General features: G+C 40.0%; 1 protein-coding gene across 6 annotated transcripts in view; it reads left to right on the top strand.

The window, feature by feature from the left end:
* Positions 1–14,155, top strand: part of SLC39A11 (solute carrier family 39 member 11) — a 514,219-nt gene that overhangs the window by 298,540 nt on the left and 201,524 nt on the right. For all 6 annotated transcript variants that reach the window (XM_021002501.2, XM_078155890.1, XM_078155891.1 and 3 more), the window contains one exon: positions 8,034–8,204. In XM_021002501.2, coding sequence (XP_020858160.1) covers positions 8,034–8,204 — 171 coding nt within the window. The remainder of the gene's footprint in view (positions 1–8,033; positions 8,205–14,155) is intronic.

Raw genomic sequence — 14,155 nt, 5'->3', positions numbered from 1 at the left:
AGATCAGGAAAGGCTTCAGGTAGAAGGTGGCACTTAAGCTGAGTTTCGAAAGAAATCAGGGATTCTAAACAGTGACACTGAGAAGGAAATGCTTTCCAGGCATGGGGATGGACAGTGCCTGGAGTCAGGAGATGGAGCATTGTGAGTGCAGATCACTAAGCAGGCCGGTATTGGTAGATCATAGAGTGTGTGGAGGAAGATCATGTGTAAGAAGACTGGAAAGGTTGGAAGGGACCAACTTGCGAAGAGCTTAGATGCTAGGCAGGAGTTTGTATTTAGGTCCTAAAGGTAGTAAGAGGTTCTGGCAATAGTCCAGGCAAAGAGGTGAGGTGGGCCTGAAGGAGGGTAATGAGGAGGGGCTGGACGTGAGAGGTGTAGATAGAGAAGTGACTAGATTTGTGCCAGTTGATAGCTTGGAGGACCCCACTAAGCTCTAGAATCTCTTCTCCCAAAACGTCTAGACCTAGAAGCTCTGTCTACAGAGTTTGCTGTCCCCGTGGAAATTGCCCCTCTGGGGGGGTGAGCCAGGCACAACTGACGTGTTTTCTTGTCACCCTAAAGCGAGTCTTGCTTGCGTGTTTTGGGAACGCTCTTTGCCAGGGGTGGCAGCCCCAGAATCACGAGGTCTGTTTTCCAGCCTCGGCTCTGCCTTTGGTTTTCTGTGTGACCTTCAATCAATAGCTTCTTCTTTCTGTGAAAGGAGAGCAGGCCACCGAGGGAATTGTGAACCAATCTTCAGAAATGATTCTTTTCCTGTATATTTAGAATGCCTTGAACTGAACGAATAACTCCAATCTCACATGCAATAACTATACCTGAGCACGGCTTTCCGCTCTCTGAGTCAGAGTCATGTAGTTAATTGGATTCTTTTCCCCGCTTTGCCATTACCCTGAGAAACAGCAGAGAAGGATGTCTGACCATCTGGGCTTGTTTGTAGCCCAAGGCGTGTTGCACAGTGTTATAGTCTGTTGTCGTTTGTGCTGCTTTTTTGTGTTAAGGTGAGGTCATGCCAGGATCATGTAGCTTCAGGACAGCCCTTTGCCTCAATGTCCCTTTTATTTGAATCCAATAAGCCTTTGGAGCCAGCAGGTTGTATTAATTGAGTTCTTGTTGCTGATTTAGCTCTGCTGATGCTAGCACCATATTGACGAGGCCAAAGTGGTGGGCTGTATTCCTGTAAGGCTCTGCTGTGGAACCACAGCCTCTACCTAAGCCAGACTCGTCCTTTCTGTACTTTTTTGCGTGTTGATCTCTTTCATAAGCTCCCCATTTTAGCCAAACTGGCTAGGTAGCTATCATCTGTGTGTGTGCTGCTTCATCCCATCTCCATCTTTGCACAGACCGCTCCCTAAGCCTAAAATGTATACTTGCTTCACTTCCATCTTCTTTCCATCTCCAGCTTCCTTCAAGGGCCGTCTTCTACACAAGGCCTTTTCTTATCCTCCCTCCGCCAATTGTTAGTATACTTTGTATTTCTTTTATATGTTATGTTATAATAATAATAGCTTGCATTTTCTATCCTTTGTACTCAAAGAGGATCAAAATTACCTCACTATGTTGGGGGTCAACGTACATTGTGTCCGACTGTGGCTAATCAGACCAATGTGAGCTCAGAAGGCTCTACCATGGAGCAGGTACAGATAGTCTATATGAATATTTGGAATAGAGATGTCTCCAAATTTGCAAATCTCACATTTCTTTTGAGCTACAGCAGTTCTGCTTTGCTCATAGAGCACAGCCTCTTCTTTGATGCAAGCACGCTGTGCTAGGCGGTCCCGTGCCAGTGGCTCCCATGTCTCACAAATGATTACATAGTTCTTCAGAGAGACTTTGACAGCATCCTTGTATCACTTCTTCTTACCGTCATGTGGGCACTTGCCTTGTGTGAGTTCTCTGTAAAATATACAGATATACAGTATCTAATTTAATGTGGTTAATTTAATAAAATATACAAATATACTTTGTATTTATTTTGTAAATATATTATATTTGTTGTAATAACAGCAGGCAGTATTTATGTAGTGCCTTCTACATGCTAGGCACTGTGCTAAGTGCTTTACAAAGAATAATAATTATAACAGCATCTAACATTTATATAGCATTTACTATGTGTCAGGCATTGTGGTAAGCGCTTTACAATTATTATCTGATTTGATGCTTGCAACAACTCTAAGAGGTAGGTGCTATTATCCCTATTTTGCAGGTGAGTAAACCGATGCAAAAAGGGATTAAGTGACTTGGCCAAGGTCACACAGCTAGTAAGTTTCTGAGGCTGAATATGAACTTGGTTCTTCTTAACTCCAAACCTAACGCACCATCCGCTGCACTACTTCACTGCCCCTACATGTATTTGTATATGTGTTGTTCTTTAAAAGAGAATGTGAACTCCTTGAGGTTAAGCATTTTTGTGTGTATGTGTGTGTGTCTGTATTTCTAGTGCCTGACTCAAAGTAAGTGCTTAATAAATATCTGTTGAATAAATGAATTGGAAATGCATGTCCTTGGTCCCAGAGGGACCCAGTATAGGTGCATTACTAGATCAGCCCAGATCCATTCCACCTATTGGGGAAGTAGAGCAAGAGGAGGCCCTCCTGATGGGTTGATCAGTATATTAAGTACAATTTCTCACCTTCCTTTAGAGAGCTTTACATAGATCTTTGTCTTTGTATGGGTAGTTACTTACTGACTATAACTTTAGTCTCTGTTTATTTTAATTCATTTCCAATAATGTTACCTCACGCCTGTGTCGGCTCTCTGTAGATCCCAGTTTTAGGCTCTCTAGAAGAGATACACATGTTGGATACAGAAGACTCCCTGCCTTTATAGTCAAGCAGCACATGTCTCAAGCACTACTAACTTTAATAGAAGATAATAGGCAGTAAGTTCAGATGAACAGTGCAAGCGAAGTACTGTGAGATTCTAAACTGGGGTGGGGGCTATCAGGGAAGGACACCGAAGAGGGAACGTTTTAGTTGAACTTTAAAGGATGAGTAAGAATTTAACAGAAGAGGATGTTGGTGGGTGGAGTGGAAAGGACACTCAAGGCGTAGGGAATAGCGTGAATGAAGCCAGGTTGGTGTGAAAGTGTAGGAAATAGATGGGTGAGTAGTATGGTCTCACTGGAGCAGGAGGCATTTGAAGGGAGGAGATGAGAAAATGTCAGAAATACAGAGCAGTGGCAGATTGTGGAGCAGGAGCAGCTTGAATGTCACGCTGGGAAGTTTGAAGTTTACTTGTTAGCAGTAGGGAATCAGTTCAAGGGGTTTGAGCGGAGGAGTAACTGCTGAGACCTCTGTAGAGGAAGACCAGTTTATTTGCCACAATCCCATGAGGTAGGTGCTGTTATGCTCCCCATTTTGCATACAGGGTAACTGAGACTAAAAAAGATAAAGTGAGTACCTCAGAGTGCCCTGGAACCAGATTAAAATGTAATTGGGAAATATGGAACATGAAAGTACAATAGAACATAGATAATGTTAATACTGTGGTTTTCTATCAATATGTGGCTCACAGGGATCCTTTTGTTTGGTTTAGTGGCCCCATGTTTCAATTTGAGTTTGACACCACTGTTCCACACTGTTCTGTCCAGTGGTGGAGATTGTTGGGCTTGGAGTTGGGAGGACCAAAGTTCAAGTCCTGGTGGCTAATGCCAGCTTTGTGACTCTGAGCATAGCTCCATTTGCCTCACGGAACTCACTAGTATTTATACAGTATGTCCTAAAAGTCTTAGTGCAGTTTTAGGCTTTAATAATTTCAGATGTGTAAATGCTCCAGACTTACCAAACAAATCATTTATAAACTTAATTAAATTTCTTTTACACTTACTTAATTTTGTGAACTTTGAATAATATTAACTTTTAACAAGTTGAGGCCCCCTGTCATTATGTATTGCATGCCTGTTTCTGGGTAACACTTTCTTAGACTGGTGGATAGATCAATAGAGGAGGTCCTCTTGCTTGGCCATCTCTGTCCCCCTAATCTGTCTCCTTTAGACTTTTCTTGTGGGGTTACATCAAAACTGCTACGCATGCATGGAAACTTTATTTCTTCATTGATCTTAAGGCTAGAATTACAATTGCAGTGATTTCAATCACTGAGCAGGAACTGATGAATATTTTTTGCAAAGTTTAAAAATTGACTAGAGCAATATAGAACACATCTCTGTGTCTCAATTTTGTAAGTATATTGAATTTCAATAAAAAAAATATTTTAAAATTTTAAATAATTAACCTTTCACATTATTGTAAGTTTGTAGCATTTATATTTCTGAAGTTATTAAAGCTTGGAACATTATTAAGATTTTGGGGACATGCTGTATATTAAGTCACAGATAGTCTGGTGGAGGGAAGAACAACAATGTGGGTGTTCTTCATACTGGTGATATCAGAGATTCTTTGTATATTCACAAAACCTGTTCTTATAATTTGTGGTATTTGTTATGTCATGTGGGGCCAAATAAGTTTAAATCCTGAATATCTTCAGAAGGAAGAGTGTGTGTGTGACAAACACATGCACATATATACATACATTTATGTGTTTCTGTGTACTTATGTGTGTGTATGAAAAAAAATATATGTAGGGTAGACAATTTCCAGGGAGATAAATAGATACATACATATGTACATATATCAAGATTGGTAATCTCCCTGGAAACCCTCTATCCTGTTACTTGTTATCACAGATATTTTCCCCTTTGCTTGGGTGAACATATTTTCTTATTCTAAGATTAGTCGTGTGGCCCTATAAATAACAGAAAAAAACATTAAAGACCTTTCTCCTCTCTACATTAATTCTTCTCTTCATGTTAAAAAAAATTCTGCTTCCTATTAATTTTCTCCATCTGAGAGAAAGGGAAAATATATCTTATTCTTTTCTTTTTAAAAAATTTTTTAAAAATTCATCTTGATTTATCAACAATCACTTCCATAAGCTTTTGAGTTTTAAATTTTTCTCCCCCTTCCTCCCCCCTCCTTTCCCAAGATGGCACACAGTCTGATATAGGATATACATATACATTCCTATTAAATGTATTTTCACATTAGTGGTATTGTAAGGAAGAATTAGAACCAACAGGAGGGACAATATATCTTACTTTTAAACAGCCCTGTAAAAAGTTAAAATTTAAAACTTTTTAAGTTGCAGAAATTCCCTCTTCCTTTTGGAGTATTTCTGTTGTTCCCGTCACTGGTGTACATTGAATGATGTGCCCGAGGTCACTTCCAAAAAGACTAGTTAAAAAGAGGTACTAGTGTTTCCACCATGTGAGAGGTCAAGTGACTTGCCCAAGGTTGTGACTTTAGTCACATCATTTATAGATTGCTTTGGAGTTTCATACGAGTCAGATTCAAGTACCTTTAACCTATACTCAGAGCATAGCTATAGTGCATATTTATTCATTCATTAAGCATTTATTAAGTAGCTCTTGTGTGTCAGTTGGCTAGGGAATAAGGCTACAACCAAAAACAGATAATAAACAATCCCTGCCCTCAAGGAACTTACATTCAGGATCAAGGGTGGGAGGTGGAGGAACAGTATGAACACAGATGAGTAAAGTATAAATATATGTGTTAAATACAGGCATACATATATGTATGTATACAAATATCACATATTTTGGGGGGTAGAAGGCCTTAGCAACTAGAGGGATTGGTCAGGCCTCATTTAGAAGGCAGCACTTGAGCTGATCCTTGAAGGATGCTAGGGAAGAAGAGTATCATCCAGGCTTGGGAACTGGCCTGTGCATGGAGATGGAGAAAGGGGATAGAAGGTCGTGGATGGGGAGCAGCGACTTTCCTAAATAGAATGGAACATAGAGCAAGTGAAAGAAGCGCTACAGGCCTGGAAAAGAGGTTTGGAGACGTTGTGAGAGGCTTTAAACATCAAAAGGAGGAGTTTGTTTCCGATCCTAAAGGCACTTCGGAGCCATTGGGATTTCTTGAGTAGGGGAGTGACACAGACAGGCCTGTGCCTGATATTAGAAATATCAGTTTGGCAGCTGTCTGGTGGGCGGATTGAGGAGAATATAGACAAGCTGGGGAACAAATTTGGAGATTATTGCGAGAATCCAGGAAAGAGGGAATGATAGCCTGAACTAGAGTCATGGCCATAAGACTGGAGAGAAGACAGTTGTGAGAGGTGTTGAGGAGGTTGGATCAATGTGACTGGATGTGAAGGGAGGGGGGGAGCATGAAGAGGGAAAGATGCCTGAGGGTGTGAGCCTGGATAGCCAAAATGATGGGGCCTGAACAGAAATAAAGGAGTTAGGCGAGGTTATGTATAGTTCTATCACTCGTTTTTAATTTATTTGTGGTACTTTTGTTGCTGCCCTTAGAATGTAAGCTCTCTGAGGGCAAGTACTATGGATTCTATTTCCCTTTCCCTTTCTTAGATCTCATATAGTACTCCATACTCTTCTGTTTCTTAGCATAGTCTATGCTGTATTATACTTAATGTGAACTATTCTGTATTTGGGTATGTGTTATATTGTTGTTGCTAAATTAGAGTCAACATAGTAGTGAATAGAGCATTGGTCTTGAAGAGCATTGGTCTCAGATCTCATCCCTAGCTGTGTGATAATGGGAAAGTCCCTTCATCTCATATAGCTTCAGTTTCTCCATTTGTAAAATGCGGATATTCATACTTGCATTACATACCTTACATAGTCATTGTGAGGAAAACACCCTACAAACGCTAAATGCTGTATGTACTAATGATAGCCAGCATATAGCTAATATATATATATGTACATATGACATAAAAATATGCTAATAGTTAGATCATAGTTATAATAATATAGTACTTTCATGTTCCCCAAGTGCTTTATGTATCTTAACCAATTTGATATGTAAATATGAGTTGTCTGAAACATGCTCCTTGAGTGACCATGGACAAGTCACTTAAGCTCGCTGAGCCTCAACTTCTTAATCTATAAAATGGAATTAGTAAGGCCTGTAGCATCTATGTCACAAGGTTTTTAGGCTCAGACGAAATGATATAAGTAACTTTGAAGTACTATAAAAATACCAGCTATGGTCTTTGTAAACCACCCCTCTCACGTACACATACTTCACAGATTGGTTGGCACATTATAAGTGCTTCATAAATGGTTGTTTAATGAAAGAGTGGAAGAATGGTTGGATGAATGAGTGATTGCTGGATCTCTCAATCTGGGGAGGCAGAAATATGAAAGTGTAGTATTATTAATTCCATTTTATAGCTGAGGAAACTGGGACACAGTCAAGTGTCACATTAAGTAACCTGCCCAAAGTTAAAATTCTAATAAATGGCCAGGATGGGACTAGAAACCAGGTCTTTTGCCTCTTACTGCAATATTTTTCCTCTTCTCATTTGGGGCTGAGATGCCATCCAGTTTGTAGTTATAGATTATATCTCTCCTGTTGAAAAGAATCCCAAGGGTCCTCTTGGGCGACTTAGCAGCCTATAGATTGATTGAATGAAATTTAGGCAGCACGATGGTACAGCAATAAAGCTCTGGGCTTGGAACCAGGAAGGCCTGAGACATTTAATAGCTGTGTGACCCTGGGCTAATCACTTAGAACTCTGCCTCAGTTTCCTCATCTGTAAAATGAGGCTAATAATAGCACCTACTTCCCAGGATTGTTTTAAGTATAAAATGAGTTAATATTTGTAAAGCATTTTGCAAACCTTAAAACACTATATAAATACTAGCTGTCATCATCATCATTAACTTCCCTGCTCCTAGGGATTGTCCACACTGGAAGAAATGATAAATACTTTTGGGTGGAAGAATAGTCTATTGTCTTTATACAATATTGAATTTAAAAAAAGGACTGGATAAACATTTTTGCTCACAGAAATGATTACATCAATAAATGTAAGGTTCTTAGGAAAGAAGAAAATAGAATAGAAATAGAACATTTTCCCTTCCTTCCTTTCCTTCCTTCCTTCCTTCCTTCAGATTCTCCCTAACCTCTTCCTGCTGTTGTTTGGAGAGAGTACAGCCATGCTCGTTTTCAGTCTGACTTCTCTCTTGGCCTTTCTCTTCTCCACAGACAAGAGTGAGAATGGAGAAGCTTACCCCAGGAAGAAGGTGACCACTACCGGCATGTCTGATGACTCTGCATCCTCCCGGCCGCCCAGAGAGAACAGAGGGAAGCAGGGCAGCAGTAGCTGGAGACGAATCCTGCTGCTCATTTTAGCCATAACAGTCCATAATATTCCAGGTAAGAAGCTGCCCTTTTGTAACCTCAGACATCAGCCTTTGGTGCTACCCCATGCCAGAAGGACACATGAGATGTAAGATGAGGCACTGAGATGGGTATCAGAAGAAGTGGTTTTCTAATTGTAGGTCTGCTGTCACCCACCTAGCTGTGGGAGCGCATAGAGAGCTGTTAGCTTCTCTAAGATATAGTCTCATCTGTAACATGCTTAGGATGGTCCCTTTCTTATCTCATCGATGCCTAGAGGCACTTGGTTGGTACCGTGTTGCACAGAGCACTGGGCTTGGAATCAGGAAGACCTGAGTTCAAAATCTATCCTCAAACACTTACTAGTTATGTAACTGGGCATGTCACTTAACCTTTCCCATTCTCAGTTTTCTCATCTGTAAAATGGGGATAATGATAGCACCCTACTTCTAGGATTGTTATGAAGATAAAAAGAGGTATTTGTAAAGCATTTTGCAGACCTTAAAGCACTGTATGAATGCTAGCTATTATTATTATCATTATGACCCTCAAAAAAAAAGTTAAAACTTAACCTTAAAAGATATAAATACACCCAATTGTGTATCCTCCAGTGACATAAATAAGCTTCTGCTTTTTTATACTATTTAGCCTAGGATATACATTTGGATGTACAACTAAAATATCAATCCACTGGTTCATAAATACTGGGCAGATACTGGGGACAGCAAACTAGACTAGAGTTGAGTAAGAGGATGAATGTGAGCTGGATCGCTTTTGAAAAATCATGCAGTTATTCTAATGACTACAGCCTTCTTTCTGAAACTCAGGTCCATATTTTTAGCACCAATATTCTTCCAGTGGTGTTATATAGGCAAAAGTCATAAAATATATCAGTCTTTGAAAACTTAAAGTTTACAGTCACCAAAGAGCAATGAAGAAGTGTATGATGGGCATTTTGTAACACATTGGAAATGAGTAATTACGTAGAAGTAGTGGTGTAAAGGGTGACATCAAAGAAATGTATGACAAGAAAAAAAGATCAGCTGATCAAATAGGGAGGGCGAAGGATCCATTGGTAGCCACACACTGTCAAGAGAACATGAGTAAGGCCTTAAGTACAATTGGTGGTCCCTCCATACATGCTACCTCCTTTATGGCAGATTTTTGGGTAGACATAGACAAGAATTTCATAGGATGGGTGGGCACGTATCATATCATTGGTAGGAGTGCCCATAATTGATGAAATAATACAGCTAGTAGTATATTGGTCAACTTTCTACCATTTTGGCAATGCACAGGGAGTCAAGGCATCTTGTGCCCTGTTGAATGCTAATTAAGACCTAGGAATTAGAAGTCAAGGAATAATGAAGTCAGCCAGGAGATCTAGAGAAGAATAGGACAGACATGCTTACTTGAGCTAGTAATTCTCTCTTCCCACTGGAATGAAAAAAACAGATTGTGGCCCTAGGTTTTGATATATGGGTTGCAATAATTATATATCCCTTAGAGCTTTCATGATTGAGATTAGCCATAGCATGGCTGCCATATGTGTATTGCCTTTGAATGTATGCATCTGGCATTTATTTCCTGAGTTGGTTTTTGCATAATGGCTGGGGAGTGTCAGGATGATTAACAAAGAGAGATTATTTAGTTCTTATGCGAGTTTGGATTAAGAACAAGGCTAAAGATAACAATATGGAACAATCCCAAATGTAGATATCTTTAGAGCATCTGTAGCTAGGGAGTCAAAAAGTGCTCCTTCCTTAGCCTTTCAGACCTTATTTTCTCTCTGAGTGTTCCCATCAATCCATTAATCAACAAGCATTCCTTTAATGCCTCTGGGCACTAAAGGTGGTGGGAATACAGATAGAAATGAACCCTCAAGAAGTTGATATTTTGTCTGGGGACATCATGTACAAAAATAGTGTGTATATATGTATGTATACATACACACATACTTACATGTAAGTATGTGTGTATATATGTATATATACACACATATAGTACATATATAAGTATAAGATGATGATGGAGAGGGCACTGGCAACTGGGGACAATGGACAGATCATGAAAGGCTCCAGGTAGAAGGGATGGTGCTTTACCTATTTGAAGGAAGCTAGGGATTTTAAGAAGCAGGTAAAGACAAAGCATATTCCAAACCTGGATTCTCATATATTAGAAAAGGCAAGAAGGCCAGTTTGACATAATAATACATAATAAGATTGGAAAGATTGTTTGGGACCAGATTATGAAGGGCTTTGAATACCAAACAAAGGCAGTTAATATTTGACCTCAGAGGTCATGGAGGAAGTCATTAGAATAGGGGAGTGACATGGTCAGAAGTATGCTTTAGAAATAACACTTTGAAAACAAAAAAGAAGTATCACTTTGAGAGCTGGTTGACAGATGGATTGGAAAAGACGTGAGGCAGGGATAATATCTAGGATGCTATTATAGTAGTCCAGGTGGAAGGTTATGAGGGTGAGGGTGTTGGCTGTGTGAATAGAAAGAAGAGGACATCATAGGAGAGATGTGTGGCTGAAATCAACAAGACTTGATGACTGATTGGATATCTAGAGTGAGGAATGATAAAAGTCATGAACCTACTGGTTTGGTGATGCCCTTGGCAGAAATAGGTAAGTTCAGAAGAAAGGAGGGTTTAGAGGAAAAGATGATGAGTTTAGTTTTGGCCATTGAATTTGGGATGTTTACAGAGTACAAAATATCTAAGAGACTGTGGTTTGGGAACTCATGAGAGAGACCAGGACCAACTGAATGTATAGATTTGGTATTCAACTGCATAGATGTGATCATTAAACCCAAGGAAGATGAGATGCTCACCAAAAGAGAAAGGAAAGGACCCAGGAAAGAGCCTTGTACTCCATGCCCACAATAGGGAATAAGACATGAATGGTGACCCCTTCACAACCAGCACTGCATCTAAACTGTTCTCCCTGCTGTTCCTTGTGCAACGCTTCATTTTCCATCTTTATCAGTCTTTGCTATGGTTGTCCCTTTTCCCTGAAATACGCTCTCTCCTTCTCTCTATCTCTTGAGGTCTCTTGTTTCTTTCATTACTTAGCTTAAAACCACCACTTTTTACATAATGGCTTTCCTAATTCCCCCTAGCTCCTACTGCCTTGTTGACTTGTATTTATTTTGTCTATATTCTGTTTAAAAAGGGCAGTATTGTGTATGAATATGCAGGAAGAGCTGGGTTCAAGTCCACCTCTGACACAAACTGTGTACTCCTGAACAAGTCACTTTTTGTCTCTCTGAGCAGTTCTCTAAGACTATTAAGTTGTAAAAAAGGTGCTGATCTATATCAGTAGAGGGAGTTTCCTCACCTGGGAATTCCCTATACAAATAAAATCACAGATCCAACCCCTCTCCCTATCCTTTATTCTATGTGTCCTTTGTGTAAATGTGGTTTCCTCTCACTAGAATAAGCTCCTAGAGGCCAAAGACAGCTTCATGTTTGTATTTACATCCCTGGCACAGTGTGGGTAGTTAATAGTCATTGATTAATTGATTGATCTTGCAAAGGAGACAGAAAGGCAGATGGAAGGAGAGCCAACATGAGCAATGTCACGCAAGCTCAGGGATAGGAAGGTATCCAGGAGGAGGAGGCAGCCAGCAGTGGCATGGGCTTCAGAGAGATCAAGGGGGAGGACTGAGGGAAGGCCGTTAGATTTTACAATTAAGGGCCCATGGGTAACTTTGGAGAGAATGGTTTCAGGGGAATGATGAGATCAAGAAGCCAGGTTGCAAAAGCTAGAATTTGCATCTCTGTGGAGATCCAGATGCTGCTGCTGCTTAGAACACTAGCCAGGTAGCCCAAAGCAACCTGAGGATGAGGTAGACATCTCTCCTCTCCCTGTCCCTCCCCCACTCACTCCAGCCCCCATTCTTCCACTGGAATTATAGTAACCATAGTAAGAGACAAAAAACCGGAGGACAGAAAGGAGGTGCTACTCTTTTGTCTTAGAGATGTGAGGGAAATTTCCCAGGAGGCCTCTCTATAGCTTTCTCCTTTACTGTTGAAGATTCTTCATCTTCCACCTTGGGCTTAATAAGAAGGGAATTCACTCGGGAAATGGCTACAGGATTCTCCACGGACTAACTAACAGACTGTTGTTGCTGCCCTTTGTTGAATCCCACTCTGAGGGCCTGTCCTTTCCCTAGCGTACCTTTCAGGCTGTTCTTTAACATTCCTTTTTTTGTTTGTTTTTCAGTTTATTAAACATTTAACTGGGGCTTTGACTTTCCCCTCAAGGTTCTGAGATTTAAGTTATACTCTTCACAGTACCTAAAGAGACAGCTGGTTTTTGAAGTTTCTTTCCCTTGCTGCCTTGATTTCATGTGTCCTGGTGACATTTTGTAACAAAAGCTTGGAAAGGGGGTAGAAAATTTGTGAATGATGTGTCTCCCTAGAAGACATGGGTTTCTGAGGGGGCGGGAGTAAGAGGGATGTACCCCTTTTATCTTTAACATACAAATTCTGGGTGCTTTATGTTTAAGAGTTAATCCTTCTTATTTATCTTTTAGCAGTTGGGGTTAAGTGACTTGCCCAGAGTCACACAGCTAGTAAGTGTCAAATGTTTGATCTGAGGCTGGATTTGAACTCAGGCCCTCCTGACTTGCCGGTGCTCTATCCACCGTGCCATCTAGCTGCCCCAATCCTTCTGATTAACTATGGTTCCTTCATGTATAAATAATACACATCTAACAGTACAAATATCCCTTTTGGTCAGGGATTCTTAACCATTTTTGTGCCCTGGACCTCTTCAGCCTGGTGGTACAATGGATAGAAGTCCAGGGCCTAGAGTCAGGAAAACATGATTTCAAGTCTGGCCTCAGATTTTTACTAGCTGTATGTCCCCAAGCAAGTCACTTAACCTCTGTTTGCCTCAGTTTCTATGTCTGTAAAATGGGGTGAATGGTTGTACCTACCTCCCAGGGGTGTTATGAAGATAAAATAAGAGACCTGTAAAGTGCTTAGCATAAGGCTTGGCACATAGTAAGTGCTATATAGATGTTTATTCCCTTCCCTATCCTTGGTAAAGCCTATATTCCCTTTTCAAAGAAATGTTTTTTAAATGCTTCAAATAAAATACGTAGGATTACAAAGGAAATCGTTTATACTGAAATGGTTTCAAAATATTTAAAAAGCAAGCTCAGGTACCCCAGGTTAAGAACCTCTGCTTTAGAAGAAGAGTAGTGAAAATTTGGAACTCAAAAACTTGTGGAAGGGAATGTTGAAAACTAAAAATAAGTAAATTTATCTTAGAAACATAAAAAAAAAGAATATACAGACTCATAACCCATTGTGAGAGTGTTTGAAAAATGTGATGATGATGTTTAATATTAACATCACTGGTCTATTTTGTAAATGACAAAAATCTCTCTGTGCAACATGTGATATCCTTGTCTTCTTATTTATGTTCATCATCATCATTGGTACAGTATGTGTTGAGCACCCACTATGTGCATTCTCAGTTGCAGTTATTTAATATTATATTTTGAATTGGTATATACATATTTCCCCTACTAGACTGGAAACCCCATGAGGATAATGGCTCTTTCTTGCCCATTGGGCTGTGCTAGATACCCTTCAGTGTTTAGCATAGTACTTTGTATACAGTAGATGCGATAAATATTTGCCAAATGAATGAATCAAACAAGCATTTTTTTAAGCATCTGAGCCCCAGGGGATACAGATACAAAGAATGAAGTGATCCCTGCTAGCAAGGATCTTATGTTCTAGTGAGAGAGACAAGTACTTATGTAAGTATATACAGAAGAAATAAAAGGAGAAGAAACACAAATAAATGCAAAGTAGTTAAATAAAGGTAGTTTGGGTGGGAGAATGCTAGCAATTGGAAAGATCTGTAAAGGCTTTATGTAGAAGGTGGTACTTGAGCTCCATCTGTGAGGTAGGGAGGAGGAGGAAGGGCTATCCAGTCATGGGGGAGGCCTGTGCCAAG

This window comes from Phascolarctos cinereus, unplaced genomic scaffold (assembly GCF_003287225.1).
Source record: "Phascolarctos cinereus isolate Bilbo 61053 unplaced genomic scaffold, phaCin_HiC Scaffold_5;HRSCAF=322, whole genome shotgun sequence".
Classification (NCBI taxonomy): Eukaryota; Metazoa; Chordata; class Mammalia; order Diprotodontia; family Phascolarctidae; genus Phascolarctos; species Phascolarctos cinereus.
This window is presented reverse-complemented; position numbering and strand designations above follow the sequence as displayed.